At 42.3% G+C, this 16,255-nt stretch overlaps 2 protein-coding genes across 5 annotated transcripts in view; one reads left to right on the top strand and one right to left on the bottom strand.

The window, feature by feature from the left end:
• Positions 1 to 11,972, bottom strand: part of insyn2a (inhibitory synaptic factor 2A) — a 34,106-nt gene extending 22,134 nt beyond the window's left edge. The window contains exons 1-2 of the mRNA XM_022194180.2: positions 11,386 to 11,972; positions 68 to 1,301 (exon numbers count right to left, since the gene is read on the bottom strand). Of these exons, the coding sequence (XP_022049872.1) occupies positions 68 to 1,296 (1,229 nt within the window). The 5' untranslated portion in view covers positions 1,297 to 1,301; positions 11,386 to 11,972. The remainder of the gene's footprint in view (positions 1 to 67; positions 1,302 to 11,385) is intronic.
• The window catches only part of dock1 (dedicator of cytokinesis 1), a 195,380-nt gene that overhangs the window by 109,613 nt on the left and 69,512 nt on the right, over positions 1 to 16,255 (top strand). The gene's annotated exons all lie outside the window — the stretch shown is intronic.

Below are 16,255 nucleotides of genomic sequence, written 5' to 3'. Positions count from 1 at the left end.
ATTTGGGTAAGTCAGAGCATTGACATGGGATTGGTATTGTCAAGAGGCTTCAAGTGAGGTGTCTTACCCTTCTCTGTGGGCCTCTCCCTTCTCCAGTTCCTGGATAACCCCCAGCAGCACCTTGATGGTTTCTTGGCTGGAGCTGATGAGATTTTCCATGGCCTGGAGCTGTGCTTTAACATCCCCGTCCTGATTCATAGGCACTATTTGCTTACAGGTTTCCTGTGTTTGGTCAGACGGTGCCCTATTTGTCTCACCACCTATGCAGGGTGACAGCGGCTCCTCCATGCCCCGTATAGGCCGGGCAGATAGCTGTCCTGTGTGGCACTGTGCCTGTGTTGTACAGCCTCCGCTGGATCTTGGTAGCGTCTCACTCGACAGCCCGTTGAGCTGCAGGCCTTTCTTCCGCTTGCTCCGCACAGATGGACTATCCAGGCACTCCACCTGTGTGAGGGAGTTCCAGGCGATGGGGCCCGTAACCTTGGAGGCCCTGTCCGGCAGGGTTTGGGACGAGCCCTCCTCCAGATTGAGAAGCTGCCTCTTGGCCGAGCGGTCCGCGTCGGCCTCCCTGTGTTGTAATCCTGTTCTGGCTTTGGATGGGATACTGCAGAGCTGGTACTCTGCCTGTGCTCCGGCTCCGCTTCCTCTCGGTGTATCTGCAAGGCAGTCTGTGTCTGCAGTGCAACTGAGCAGCAGAGCGTCAGAGCACAGGCCATCAGGTGCAGTGTGCTGCTCCACTGTGGCAATGCACTCATTAGTATGGAGCAGAGCCCTGGTCCTCAGGACTCCGCTCCCCCCACAGGCTCCCTCCTCCTCCTCATCTAAACCCCGCTCGGCTGCCTTGGACTGCTTCACCTCCATGACAAAACCATTATTCTGACCTTTATAAGTTTCCACGGCCGCCATGTGTTTAAAGGTGTGTCCTTTTTTGCGCTCAAAGGGAAAGGTCTGATAGCGTTTCTTCAGGTCAGGGGACGTCTGGACGCCTGTGCTCCTTGTGACGTTCGGTATGGATCTGCGAGCAGGGACAGTCATGTACTTGCGGTATGCCACTTTGTATGACATTGGCTTGCCACCTTTCCCGGCTGCCTGCAACTCCGCCTCCCTTTGCTCGTTCTGTGCCTCGCAGATGTCCTTGAAACGCACTTGCAAGGCCTTGTTTCGCTTCCTCACCTGCCGACTGGCTTCCAGGGAATATTTCACCTCCAGCGCCAGCGAGGTGGAGGGCAAGGGAGCTGCCTCCGAGTCAGACTCTGAGTTGGTGAGCATGCATTTGCCACCCTCCTTGCTCACCATGTTTCCTGAGAGGCATGGAGAAAGACACTGTGTTAATCATCAGTAATGAGTGCCTTGCACAAAGACCCTCTCCTGATTATTACATTCCACTCGACAAAACACACATGCTCGCTAAGCTTAGGGAGAAGGGAGGAAACTGTGTAATTATTTAAAGAATATGATTAAAAAGTGCTTTTATCAGACTCTTCTGCATACCAAAAACAGCAAATATAAAATTTTAAAAGACAGAATAATGTGACTTTGATATTTGATCAACTTTCGTTACATTTGAGATTAAAGGTGAGGCATGAAAGTCAGTTGCCGTATGCATGTGCACCATATTCCTCCTTCAAAGAAACCCTCTAATTTCTGTTTTATTGCCAGATTTCTTTTTGTTTGCCAGTTCTTCGCTGTTTTCCTGAAATACTTTTAGATTTATGGTGTCAGTATTCCCTAAGACTAATCCCTAGCAAATGTCCACGATGCATTTAATCTTCTCTGTGAAACCAGTGTCTCCAGTTTCAATACGATTTTCAATCTTTCATCATCGCCAGTTAGAGCATCTTTCATTAGTGCTTCCTCCTCCTGTTTTAAAATGTTTGTCTAGCAGCTTTTTGCTGTGGTTATCCTTCCATGCACTTACAATTACACAATCATGTCATACTCTCACAGACTCACACACACGGTTAACCATCGCAATATACTCTTAACTATGTAGATGATGTCTGAGGTCTGCAGTTCATTTCCGTACTCTATTAGGCTCAGTGTGATTCTTCACTGTCTAAGTTTTCCTTCACACAGTTAATAATTAATTTAAAAAAAAAGGATTTTGAGGCCTTCGTGGGGGCATGTTTGCACCCCCTCCCAGCAGATGTGTCTTTTCATCCTTTATTTTCTAACTAAACAGAGGAAAAATCTGCAAAAATGGGATGACACCAGCAAAGAGACAAACAGAGGATTTTACAACAACCCCCTAAGTAGGAACAAGCAGAGATAATGAATTAGGTTTCCTTCGTACCGCAGGTATGTTATGGGCATCGTGACTCTGCAGTGTGCCTCTGAGGCTCTGACAGAAACATAATTCTCCCTCTGCCTGCTGATTTACAATAAGCAAACACTCCACGCGCTCATATAGATACTGAATCCGATAAGACAATTATCCCTCTCAGCTTATCTGCCATGACTGCTCTTTGTCAACAAAGAATGACTTCATATTTCAGACCTGTCTGTTTACTTACCTGGGACCTATAGAATGGACTTTTTTTTTCTCCCTGTCTTCTCTGTCACCTTCATCTATCACTCTGGTTCTGTATTATTACATTACAGCACACTGGATCTCATAGCCACCTATCTCATTTAACATCTAACGTAATAGTCTTGTCTAGTGGCATAAAAGACTATCATCTGTAAATATGGCAATTTTACATGTTGGAATTATCATTTAGTCATTGTTCAGCTAAAGATGCAGTGGCAATCTACCTCGCCCTCCTCCTCCTCTCCAAAGTTGGAGTGCAGCTCTTCTCCACACTAAGCGTGAGAAATCGAAATGGTTTTTCTGTGGACATCTTTGCAAGGTACATAATACCTGTCTTTCAGACTTGTTTTGTTTGCCAGATGCCAGTTATTTCAGGGACATCAGGGTTCTTATCTGTAAATAGCCCTGTCATATTTGAACAGTTAGCAAGGACAGAAACCGATGTTGTAAAAGCCACTAAAGATAGATGAAACCAGCAAAGTTCCAGACTGACATTTCTCCCTTGAAACTGGTCAAAAATGACCCATTAATGTCACTGGAAGCTGAGAGCAGCACAGCATGCCCTTATAGACAGGTTAGAGATGGCAGCTTTCTGCTGTGCTAACAGATGTTTGTTTGGTTCTCAACGGGCAGGTAATTACTGATGTAACCAAATGACCAGGGAGTGCAGTGTAATGCAATGTTTGTGGAAAAAGCCCAGCACAGAACACATTAGGAAACCACAAAGACCCTGCGCTAGGACGAATAAGCATTTCCGATATGGTATAGGAATTACCACATTATATAGTAACTATTCAATGTGCATCCATAGCATGTTACAAATGAAAAAAATCTCTATCGATTTATTTTCCTCTCTATGGGACATCCTGTGATGTATGAGTAAGACCTAACATGTATCAGCCCGTGAAAAGTGGACAAATCACAACACATTTACAATTTCTCAAAACCATATCAGTCATAATCAGTGCAGACACAGAGAAAGGTCAGGGTAATTTTTTCTTTTTTTTTTTCTCTAAAGTACATGTGCAGTTATCAGTGCAAACACAAAGGAGCACTGCTGCCATAAGCTCTCCATTGTATAGCATGTGTAAAATCACTTAATGACTCCTGACCTCCTTTGCCATTATGTTGATTGAGCTGTAGAAGCAGAGAGACTTACAAGAATGTAAAGGGGAATAATCCGGGCTGCACATAACACAATCCAATACCTTCATTTCCCAATTATTACCCCAGTTGTCCTGCATTTGAAACCTTTCAGCTAAGGGAGGTCTGATCCCCCCCCCCCCCCCCCCCCCCCGTCTGACCATGTTCATTTATTCCCAGACTATTATCTACCCACTGGCATGGCTGCGTTCTCCTGTAAGTGTCCTCTCCGTGTTTGTTCACAGGATGACATTTTGAAATAAAGATTAAAATGTTAACGTACATCCCCTCTCCAAATGAGGTCAATGAATACTTCTGTGCTATTAACTTGGCCAAATTTGAACATATTCAATATATGTTTCTGATTATGGTTTTAGTTGCCAGCCTGTTCTGAACCATTTGATATGAATGTAGTAGCACCAACAGTGTTTTCTCTACACACAGGCTACACTATGCATACACTTTAATAGTATTGTATCATATCCTCACTTAAATTTGATCCTTGTTGACATGTCAACTCTGTATGCCGAAGGATGTCTTCCTGGCTTTGCAATATCTGATTTGTTGCCCATCGGGTTCAGACTGAGGTGACTGTAGCAGCACTCGTACCTCACCTCTGGCTGAAACACCACCTCTGGCCTGTTTCATAAACGGCATGATTCAGCACGCAAGGCAGTGACAGCTGCCCCTTTTTTATCTGATGACCCTGGCCCTTCTTTCGATTTAGGGGCAAGTTAGTGAAGTGAACTGACCTGCTATTTTCTACCCAGACCAAAAACAGACCTCACAGGGTCACATGCACATGGCAAAACACATGGACATCTGACCTTGTTTTTAGCTGCACAGCTCACATGGCTGTCATTCTGGCACTGTAGGTCACTATTTGGGTTATTTCTAGGGGCACAGCTGTGTTTAGCTGTGATAAGAGCCTGTTGAGCACGTCTGATTCTTGGGAAAATGTCGTCCGTTTAGCCATTATTTAAAGCTTTCAAGTGCTGCATGCACAGTCCAAGCTGCTGTGGTAATGCAGATGATTGTTCTTGAACAGAAGTGGTCTTTATGCTCAGACCACATGCTTATTTGAGAGAAACACCACACATTCACAAATACATCCCCATGACTTGCAATTTTTTTTTAAAAGCGTGTATGATTCAGCAGTTTTTTGAGTGGCATTTGCCTAACTTAACTTTTAGTTGCTGGGATGAAATCTTAAAATGTGGAAATTTTCAGTGCCTTGATTCAGCCTGGGGATTGAATGTTTGCCTTAACTTCTAGGCTGACTAATTTTGTTTTATCGCTTCTGCTCCACCGAAGGGAAAATTCATTAATATAGCATGCATCGCGGAACTGGTGAATTGATTAAGTGCTGGAAACACGGCTATACATTTCAATTAGCAACAGCAATGTAAACATCTTGTTTGAACATTTAACAGTGTGTTTCTGTTGGGCCCCTTTTTATGTTACATTACTTAGACAGCTAAAGCGTACACTGAGCATAAAATGTGAAAATATTTTTTTGGCAGCTCAGAACAAGCAGTACAACTCTGAGCTATTTACTCATAGACTGTATGGTTTCATACTTTCGCTCCAGGGCTTCTTATGTGGTGAGCTTCTTAGTTCCAATTGAGAGAAATCTTAATGCTACATGATACTGGGATATTTTAGACAAAATGTGCTTCCATCTATGGTTTAGGGAAAGTCTGTTCATCTTGCACAGAGCTCAGACCTCAACTCCATTCAGCACCTTTGGGATGAACTGGAACTCCATTCGTGAGCCAGGCTTTATCACCCGACATCAATGCCTGACCTCACTAAGGCTCTTGTGGCTGAATATCAGCACATTGCCACAGACAGCTTCCCACATTTTCTGTCCCAGAAATATGGATGCTTTTATAGTACATGTTATTAAATAAATGCCCGTGGTTTGGGAGTGAGATGTTCAATAGTGTCGTAGTTTTTGGGGCGTATTGTTTGCCAATACTTCGGACAATATACTTTAGTAAATATAATCTTTATAAAGTCCAACTAAATACAAAATCACACCTAAATATATATAGGCAGTATTAGGTTTTCAAGTTAAACAAAACTAGGTTGAATAAACCCTATATTTTCTCACTGCTACAGTTTGGTGTGTTCTCAGTTGCTGCTTGAAAACAGCAAAGGACAGTACTACCAGTCAGTATGTTATTTCAGTGCCAACAATGACACAGATTCTTATTAATCAAGGAAACTGGCAAGACAATATTTAGACGTGGTAAACATTTGCATTTAAGGTGAAGTCTGTAGTGTCAAAATCTAGAAAAAGAAAAGCACAGTACTCCGCCAAGGCTGCTCAGTCGTTGTGTAATTTCCGAAAGATAGTCCCAGTAAGTCAGCAGTGGTGGATTTGTAGTACTATCGTGATCGTCAGCAGGCAGCTAATGTAGCGTTCACTTGTAGTCATAGTTACAGTGATGCCATGACGCTATCTCACAATGATACAGAAATCTTTAACAAATCCGTGGATCCAGACTGCAAGCCGCATCACTGCCAAAATCTAATGAGGTGGTCCTTGTGTCACTTCTGACCTTCCCTGAAAATTTCATCCTAATCCATTATTCTGTTTTTAAGTAGTGTTGCACATGGACAGACAGATTCACAGATTAACAAACGTGCGCTGATCGTGACACTGATAGTAATAACAGGAACTCCAACGCAAAGCCTCACTGACATCCCTTTGTTTGTCTGAAAAGAGCAGTTTCCAAACATTTATCCCTCAGTGTTGATATTCTGTTACTCATGACGAGTTGATGCAGTTAGTGGAACAAAGCACCAAATCACAGAGTGACAGCTGATAGTAAAAGACAGCTGCGGCTTTTGTAATTTATTTATTGTCATGAATCAGTAAAAATTCCAACACAAATAATCGAAAAATGCTCAATCTGGGCTCTATAATTGACCATGCCAATAATCATTCAATCTGCCATCGGCCCAGTCATAGAAGTTCTAAACTCTCCTGTAATTTAGCTTTACCTTGTTTTGTTTACCGCCTTGTTATTTTCTTCTCTGTCAGCTTCTGCTCATAATTACACAGCCCTTAGTGGTGTTTTTATAAAGTCTTTAATCTGCCTCTTACCACCTCAGTGATTGCACAGTAAAAAGGTGTGCTGGGAAGGTCATTTAACAGTATGGGTTTATTGTTGGGTTTTTATTTTCTGTCTGTGACAGTGCTGTACCAGTGTGAGCAGGCCTGGGTGCACCTATGCTCTCAGGGTGTGATGTGAGGGTATATATAGCTAAAGGATTGACTGTATCAGTCAGTGTTGAGGGATAACATCAGCATAGTGCATTAGGTCGGCACCAAATGCAGCAAATCTTTTGTCAGTTAATGGTAGCTTAATACTGTGGAACAGCACTGGAAATTGAAGGATTTTAAAGGATTGTCTTTCAAGTAATTGTTGCTCAGCTATCATGGATTAGTGATCTGTTGTATCATTTCAAAGATTTCTCTTAGAATCATCTGATTGTATTGCAGTAATGACTAAATAACACCTGTAACATATTTTGTTGAGAGTACATTATGAAAAAATAATAAACACACTTCACTCTGTCACTTTTCAGTCTAGGTTACAATCGAGTTTGGTTCGGATATAATTGAAAATTCACTCATCGGATTAACATAGCTTGGATTAAAACCACGTCTTCCTAAATGTTTGACAAACCTCAGATGATTCAAAGTTATTGGGCTTAAAGAAAAAACAGAACGATAATGCACAATAGTTGTTAAACATTACTGCTCAGATGGTGTTTGCATGTTTAATTCTAATTAATATTTCCATTAACGTTGTGTGTTTTGATGTCAGAGGCCATGAAATGTCACAGAAAGAATCCAGATTTGCCGTTAATCCGCAGCAATCAGAATATCCTCCCATGCTAAATTTCTCGCATATGCGCGGCTTTGATTGAAAATCCATATGTGCAGTACATATGCTTTTCCATCTATATTTTCTATCTAGACTTTTATCTCTTCCAGTCATTGATTCCAAAGTAAAAATGTGTGCATGAGACACAATACATGAATTACTGCAGTTACAAGACTTTATACAGCTTCTCATTGAGAATCCTAGGCCTTGTAGCATGTGTTGTGCATAACCCACTCTACTGTGTTTTGTGCTAAAAATTACTGTCATGTTCCAACATTGTAACCCGTCGGCCTACTGTTGTGTTTATTGGGTACTTTCATATCCTTGGACTGTAGCCTACGGACAGTGTAGCCTCCTTATTCTCTTTTACTCACTATGTCCCTGCTGAATTGTACTTGTTTTCTTTATTTCCTGACTTATTGTATTTAATTGGCTTCGTGTGATTCACTCGTGCCCACGTGGGTTTCTTGGGAGCTTGATGGATTCTAAGGAAGCATGTCTGTACTGTAGGTAGTAAAGGATGTATGCTGCAGAGGCTGCTTGTTCTAATCAGAATGTATGAGATTGTTTTCTCCTTTTTTCTGCTCTGTCTCTCTACTGAACATTATATCTCTCCTCTCTGTTTATTCCTTTTTGTTCACATCTTGTCTTTGTCTTCCTTCTTTGTTGCGTTCTTTGTGTGTCTTTCTGTCTCTCCCTCTCTTTGCCTTCGAGACACACTGAAGTTTCAAAGCTGATGGGTAACTAGAGAACTCCCCTGCTGCTTTTGCATTCCTCACAGTCATCCCCAGCAAACAAAAAAATAAAAAAGGCACACACATGCATGCAACCACATGCCAGGATTGAAAAGAAGAGGGAAAGACGAGAATAAACGGGTGCAGAAAGAAAGAAAGATGAGTTGTTACTATGCTTGAAAGGTGCAGAACTGAATGTGAGTAAAATACATAGAAATAGAGATGAAAGCAGAAGATGCAGCCACAGAGAAGGAGCCATGAATAAGAATTGTTAGAGGTCAAGGATGAAAGACACCAAAAGCCATCCTGTCTTGTTGGTAAGATATATCTATTGGTCAGCTCAACTGAATCTCATGATCTCAGGAATATCAGAGATGGTGATAACATCTAAAAACTGTTATTTAATTTACTGATTTTTTTCAAAGAAAGTTATACAAAGACCTTTGTTGGTGCCCACAGAGCATGCCGAGCAGTCTTACTTGTAAATACAATCAAACTTCATTTACATTTTAGTCTTTAAAGGGAACAAATTCAGTGTTTTCTGTCAAGAAATAGTTGCAATTTTGCTTCTAAGAAAATCACACTGCAAGTAAATTGTGCTGAAATGATGAGTTGATGAGCTGGAACCTATTGACAACAATTTTGATAATTAGCAACTAAATTGCAAAACATTTGCTTGTTCTATCATCTCAAACCGAAGTATTTTTGTCTTATATGTCATTGAAAATAGAATTTTCGGATTTTGGGGTTTTGATCAAACCAAAGCATCACCTTGGCCTTTGAAAATGTGTTATTTTTTGTACTATACATGCAGCATATTTGAGACAAAATGGAACTTTATATGTAAAAGAATGTTAGCTGCAGCCCTAAAAAGCAGTTGAAAGTACACACGATAAAGGGTAACATTTTACTTTTTCCCTTTACAACAAAGATGAAACCTCCCTAGCTTCTGGTTGTCTGCCTTTGGGCCTGTTGGAGCCCCAGCTGGTGGGGCCCTCACCACAAAGCAGCAGGAAACACACTTCACACACACATACACCAGCGCACACTGGCAACAACACCCAGGTGAGATCAGGTGCAAAGTCTCCTCCTGTATGCAACAAAAGTACAAAGTCAGCCTCACACAAAGACACACAAACACATCAGCCCCTCTTCAAAAACAGACGGGCACGATTCACCTCAGCTGCATGGCGTTGTTATGGCGCTCCCCGGGAAAAAGAAAAAAAAAATCTGACTCTTAATGAATAATCCTATTAGCACATGAAAGGTAACATCTGGCTTGTTCCAAATGCAGTCATTCTTTTATAGGAGAGTAATTTGTTTTCTGGATGAATGAGTATCCCTCCCAGTGAGCAGGGCCATGGGAGGCGAATGCACACTTCACCACTCGTTCAGAAACTTGCACTTGTCTTTATTTCAGGCCAACTCCAACATTTTTCCCTGCCACTTCACTCAGCTGTGTGCAACAAGATCTCTGCGTGTGAAGGCTTTGTTGCAACTTTGTTCTGCCTTTCTATCTCTGTGTACCTCTCTGCGTTTGCAGTCATTGTGCAGAGGAATGGGATGCATACACTGCTTTTTTTGTGGCAGTTTTTTTTTGTTTTCTTCCTTCTTTCTGGAGTGTTACTGGGTGAAGCTTAATCTGATACCACTGATTCCTAAAAATGTAGATCAGCTTTGAAGCATTAGGCCATCACATTCATTACTACTAGACTGCCGTGCCCAGCTCCCACAGAGGCAGCTTGAAGGTTAAAGGAAGGCAGGGAGCAGCACACGAAGGGGATCATTTCTTGTTTTCCTGAGTGACATCTTTCTTCCATTGCTATCCTGTAATTTTGTGTAAAATTGCAGGTCTTACACAAAATCCAATGAAGTATGTACTTTTGTGTCACCCTTAAAAAACAGGAAAATCTCAATATCCTCCCTTGCCTGATTCTGTTGTTTCTCACGGATAATCTCTCTTTCCCTCGTTTTATGTCTCTTTCTCCTTCTATCTGTCTTCATTTAGTTTCTCTCCATCCTCTTCTCACTGTCTGCAGAAAGTGAAATAGAGCATAGGGAAGATTGTATCGGAGTGTTGATGTGAGTAGTGGTTGAAGGGGAGACGGCGATAGCAGGAGCTTGGTGGGGATGAGTGGGGCTGACGTGCATTTTGTGTGGCAACTGAAGGACAGTTGAGATGTGAAGATTTTTTTAAGCAACCCACAGTCTCGCGCCCACTCCCCATACCCTCACCCCACCCTCCCCGACACATCTACACACACACCCATGCACCAGTAATCTGTAAGAAGACAGTGGCTTCACCCACTCCATTAATCTAGATTAGTCCTCAGTTAAGGTCCTTCATCTGATGCAGCTAACTGTCTGATGGCCAGCACTCGTTACCTTTTTCCCTGTGCTGAAAGCTACCTGCCCTGTTACCATCCACAGCACAGCAGATTCATACAACAATTCTACACTTCTTTTTTCTTTGGGTTTAGATATCAGTGTTTTATGTAATGCTCACTCAGCTGCAAAACCGAGAGGAAATGCAGCATCATGCAAGTCCTCGTACGCAAGCACCGTTTTAGTTATGTATGCTGATCCAGTCAGGTTAAATCTGCATCAGAATCCTCCTGGAAACAAAAAACCTGACCTGCCTCATCTGATAGCTGTCAACTATCAGTGGCAGAGAGTACCCCCCCCTTATATTTACCAAAGGCTTCAACATTTTTCGGCTTTAAAGTTTTGGAAAGTGGCTACATCATCTGTTAAAGTCAGCAAATTCCACAACCTAGAATCTCCCTTAACCACTTCACCCTGACTGAGGCAACTAGGCATAAAATCAATCTGAGATTTATCTCTCTTCATCAGCCACACATATTGGATATTTGGTCATCTGACTAAAAAGGGAAAATGTTCAGTAAAAAAACTTAAAAAATCCTCACAGCTTATCCCAGGCTGAGTCCCACTAAGCAAGTACATTTCTCGGATTTCCCTCTCCAGAGGTTATTTGAATAGACTTTCCCTCCCCTTTGCAGTTGCAGACTGAGAGGTGAAATAGAGGAGAAGACCAGAGTAGAGGGGAGCAACTCACCTCAGACTGTGGATTACTGATGTTAAGGATGTGATAGCTTAGATCCCCAGTTGTGCCCATGCATGCCCGTTTCCTTAGTGGGTTAGAAGCAAGCTGGAAGAGGAGGCTATGCCATGGCAGAAGTTAACAGGACGGGTAGGCAGCGGCACGCAGTCGGAACACAAGCGGCAGTAGTTGGAGCAGTTGTTGCACATCTGCGTCCTCTGATCCAGTGGCGTGAGGTTCCTCCGAGCCCCAGACGGAGTCAACACTCCCCCTCTCTTTTTCCTTCTCTTCTCCACCCGCTCTCCTCTGGTTCCCCTTCTTCCCTTTTCTCCGCACGGCGTCGGCAGGGGCTTTCACCCACTCACACATGCACGCACACACTCACACATGAGCAAACACACCACACACACACTCTGTGGCTGAACTCCGGACGCCTCAGCGACGGAGCCCACGCAGGCAGAATATCCCCATCGTGCCGCTGCAGTTCTGCTCTCTGGCTTTCTCCTCGTTTCTGTTTGTGTGCGTCTGAGTGTGTGTGGAGAGAGAGAGAGAGTGAGACAGACAGACAAGAGAGCGAGAGAGAGAGAGAGAGAGGGAGGGAGGATTGGAGAGAGAGAGAGAGAGAGGGGGGAGGAGGGAAGGTTGCAGTGGACAAAGTAGAGCTCTAGTTTTGGCTACATCTGGCAGGTTCATGCACCGTCCCTTTTATCTCATCATCGGTTCAAGCAGTTTTTTCCGTGACCTCACTTCCACAGAGACCATATGCACATCTTCACTTCACATCATCGTAGCTGTAATTTCTTTGTCGTGAGCAGAAGAATGGATTTCTTGCAACGTTCCAGCTCTGCTAGAGTCTCTCTCCGCAGAGATGCCAACAGATGTGATTTTTGCAAATCTGGCACACACACCTGTGCCTTTAATTCTTTTTGTGTGTTGCTAGGCATCTCTGTAGAGTGATACTTGTCATGTACTATGTTATCAAACTTGAGAGTTTCATTACAAGTCCATTCACCTTCTGTCGTCTCAATTTCCCTGAGTTCTCCCAGCTCTTTTCTTTGTGTGGGAAGAAGATTCCATCTGCTTATCTCCCCTCTCAAGAGCTTGTTTGCCCGATCTCCTCTCAGCTATTTATCCATCTGTCATGGGCCACTCAGTAGTTAGCGCTGTTTATGCAGGAGAAGACCTGTTTTTTGCATCTGGGAATGTGCGTTTTCTCCTCAGACTTAATTGGATTTGTGGTGTGCCATTGTACTATTTAATGAACTAAATGAGCAAGGAGGGAGATGACACACTCCGGTGAAACCCTGGTCATGCAAAAGTGTAGCTGTATGTGCCTGGTTGGATGTTGCAGGAGCCGTATCTCACCCTCCTTCTCAAACAGGGAAAACCCAAGTTCTGCTTTAAGCCTCAGGTGCCATGGTAATGAGCTGCAGCTCTCCAGACAGCAGCTGCTGTGAAGTGTGTGCATGTGTGTGTCTGTCACGCACAGTCAGAACCTAGTTAAGTCGATATATATTGTTTGTTGCTGAGAACTGGAATTCAGTCAGTCGGAGCCAAGGGCAGGGGGGTTAACTGGCATTTTGAGGGAAAATTTAAAGCATATTCATCAAATGTAAGGGTATTTAAAAATTTCAGCAGTGAATTTTTTCACATCAAATATAAAAACATCTTTTGGAAATGAATTCAAAACCTTACAGCCGTATATGAAAATCGGCTTTAATCCGCCTGCCAACTGTGATAAAACCATAATGCATTCATCTTTTTTTAAGTAAAAGCAAGTTTTATATATTAGCTGTCTCTCTACATTTTAAGCCATTTTCTTCTTAATATTATGCTTATCATTATTACATCTTGTTTGTGACATTTTTGTTATTATTCTTGCTTTTCTCATTAGGTGTATTTCCCTGCAGATACTAAATTGTTAAGAATTTTTTTCTGTTGGATCACTTCTTATTATGAGATACTGCTTATGACACTGAAATCTTTTCTCATCATCATTAAATCAAAGTAGTTGTTGTGTGTTTTTGTTATTTATTGGGTCATTTAGCAGCTTCCATTGGGCGTTAAACAAATTTGTGACCCCAGATATCTGTCACAGTGATGACATTGAATGATTGAATGCTAAATATAATTATAAGCTGCAGGGAAGATCCAGTGCTTAGAAAACATTTTCCATGCACTGGATCTTATTAAATTCCCTTAGCGGTTAGAGCACTTCATATGTTTCTACATGTATATTGTTGAGAGGAAATATTTGACAGCTCGGTGGCTACTAAGTACACTATTTAGTCACAGCCAACTGGACAGCTGATCCAGCAGTGGAAGAAGATTTCGAAAGATTTTTAGCGAATGAAAGTGGAGATATAAATGCGTTACAGCTAAGTCCCAGATTCAGTTCACATTTATATCTATTAGACCTATTCCCTTGTTTACCACTGCCTCACAGCTCTCTCAGCCAAATCCTTTATGACACACAATAGAAAGTTTTGCTATTCTTTGTTCACCCCTCGCCTCATCTCACTTCTCGACAACGTGACATAAAATAGTTCTTGACTGACTGCACTTTCCAGGTGCTGAACACTGCACTCACAACACAACTGCAGTTTTATGAGGCTGGCTTCATGTTTTGGAGTGACAGTAACACATCTGCTTCACATCCTTGTTATTGCTCTGTCAAGCAGCAACACGCTGCAGGTTTGACGCTGGAGAAAGCTGGATAGCGTTGGTAAAGATCTGACCTTGGAACATCATGGTACCTGTGAAGTGTTTTACATTTGAACTCAGTGTAGTGGCATTTGTTTAATGGATGGAATTCTTTGGGGACGGGATGTCCACTGTATGTAGGGATGGAATAGGCTGTGCTGTTTTTTGGTTGGTTTTTTAATTTCATTGGAATCTGCTCAGTGATCTGCTTGTCCAAGCAAACTGTTTCTCAGATGAATAAAGTGGTGGCAGTGGACAAGTTCAAGCACTGAAGTTCTCCTCTGCTATTGATTTCATTATTTCAAAGCCAAAGTCGCCCCAGGGGACCCTAGTTTGATGTCCTTGTCACTTGCATGTACAATACAGATGGTCCTGTGGTCAAACTCAGTTTCAGTTTTTTGCTTTCAGCCTTTTGGGATTGTATATTGACTTATGGATTATGTAATTTGTTTTTAACTACTGAGTTGTTTGTGTTTCTGGCTGCACTACCATTGTCTTTATTAGGAACATTTCTGTTTTCCTCTTGAGAGGTGTAATTTGATTTTGCACATTATGGGAAAAAAATTTAACATTGGTTTCTTGGTGGCACAAGAGTAGTCTGTAATTGCAATAATGCCACTTAACCCTTTTCCACCAACGCAAAGCAGGCACTGGTTCTGAGCTGGAGTTAGTTTGGAGTTGGTTCAACTTTCAAACCTTCTAAAAACCATCTAACCATCATTTTCCTGATCTAGAGAGCTGACATGAAACCCAATATTCTGGCACTGTGTGTGTGTGTGTGTGTGTGTGTGTGTGTGTGTGTGTGTGTGTGTGTGTGTGTGTGTGTGTGTGTGTGTGTGTGTGTGTGTGTGTGTGTGTGTGTGTGTGTGTGTGTGTGTGTGTGTGTGTGTGTGTGTGTGTGTGTGTGCGCGTGTGCGCGCGCGCGCGTGTGTATGCTCAACACCAGTCTTGTCATCAAACCTCCCTCTGAACTTATTTCGAAGACCACACAGCAAGGAGACAATTTGAATGCCGATGAGGTCATTATTTGTATCAGTTTTCCACCATTTATAAATGCTATTGCAAATGCCAGACGGGCGTTTGTGAACAGCACTCTATGCACCGGCATTTGCAACGGTGTTTCTACACACCAGCTGGTGATATTAAAACATCTAATGGCAGGGAAAATGAGCTGAATAATGACCTCTTTGGCTTCCACACACAGCTGCCTCAGTGTCACATCTATATTGAGGCGTATACACCACAATATGCAATATATGGCATATCAGATATTGCCATATATACGTAACAGCATCAAGGCGAGCATACATCTTGAAATTGTCGTCTTCCCTTTGGATTCTGCTACCAAATATGATACTGTCACTCCCGCTTGTATCCCACCCCTCCACCAGAAAACACCCAAAGTGAAAATGAGTTGCTGCATCAGCAGGCTGATGAAATACCACACATTCCATGTGGATCCGAAAAGTCGGAGTGATAGAACACAAATGTCATTGTAGATTGGAAGCAGCAGTGAAATGCAATGATGTGTCAGGGTTACTGCTGGTTAACGGGTCATGTGATCTTGTTCCATGCTCTTGAATTTTTTTTAATGATTTTTTAAATTTTCTTTTGCAGAAAATTGTTCATTTTAATGAGAACGTCCCTTGTGTGTGCATCTTCCTCCAAAGTTACTCCTGATTCAATGGCACTAAAGGTCTTCTTCTCATTGTCACCATTCTCAATACTCTTTCTCAGCGCAGTCTGCTTTCACACTCATGTCATACCACTAATTGGCATAGAATTTGCCAACATTACCAGTAAGGAAATTGTCTTTTTATTGTATCTTTTCCCTTCTTTGTAATCTGTATTTCCACGGTTTTCTCATTGTTTTAGTCTCATGGGTAGGATGTCTGAGGAACCGGTCTAACTTCCCCCTCAAATGAACAATTTAGTCTAAACTGTTCTTAAACTAGAGATTCACAAATTCCAAATACATATGCAACTTTAATTTGGTTCCGTAGTCACAACTCAACTTCATAACCAATCTGTCTTTTGAGATTGTGAGTGCATTCATCCACACAGGGCACATGAGTGTCATATCTATATGGAGCCGAATCACTCGATGGAGAGAAGAGAGCTCTCAATTTATTGTGGCTTAGATCTCTCAGCCATCGTAAAAGAGAACAGGAAGGTTTTGTGT

This window comes from Acanthochromis polyacanthus, chromosome 19, assembly GCF_021347895.1.
Source record: "Acanthochromis polyacanthus isolate Apoly-LR-REF ecotype Palm Island chromosome 19, KAUST_Apoly_ChrSc, whole genome shotgun sequence".
Classification (NCBI taxonomy): Eukaryota; Metazoa; Chordata; class Actinopteri; family Pomacentridae; genus Acanthochromis; species Acanthochromis polyacanthus.
Note: the sequence above shows the minus strand (reverse complement) of the source record. Positions and strands in the feature narration are given on the sequence as shown.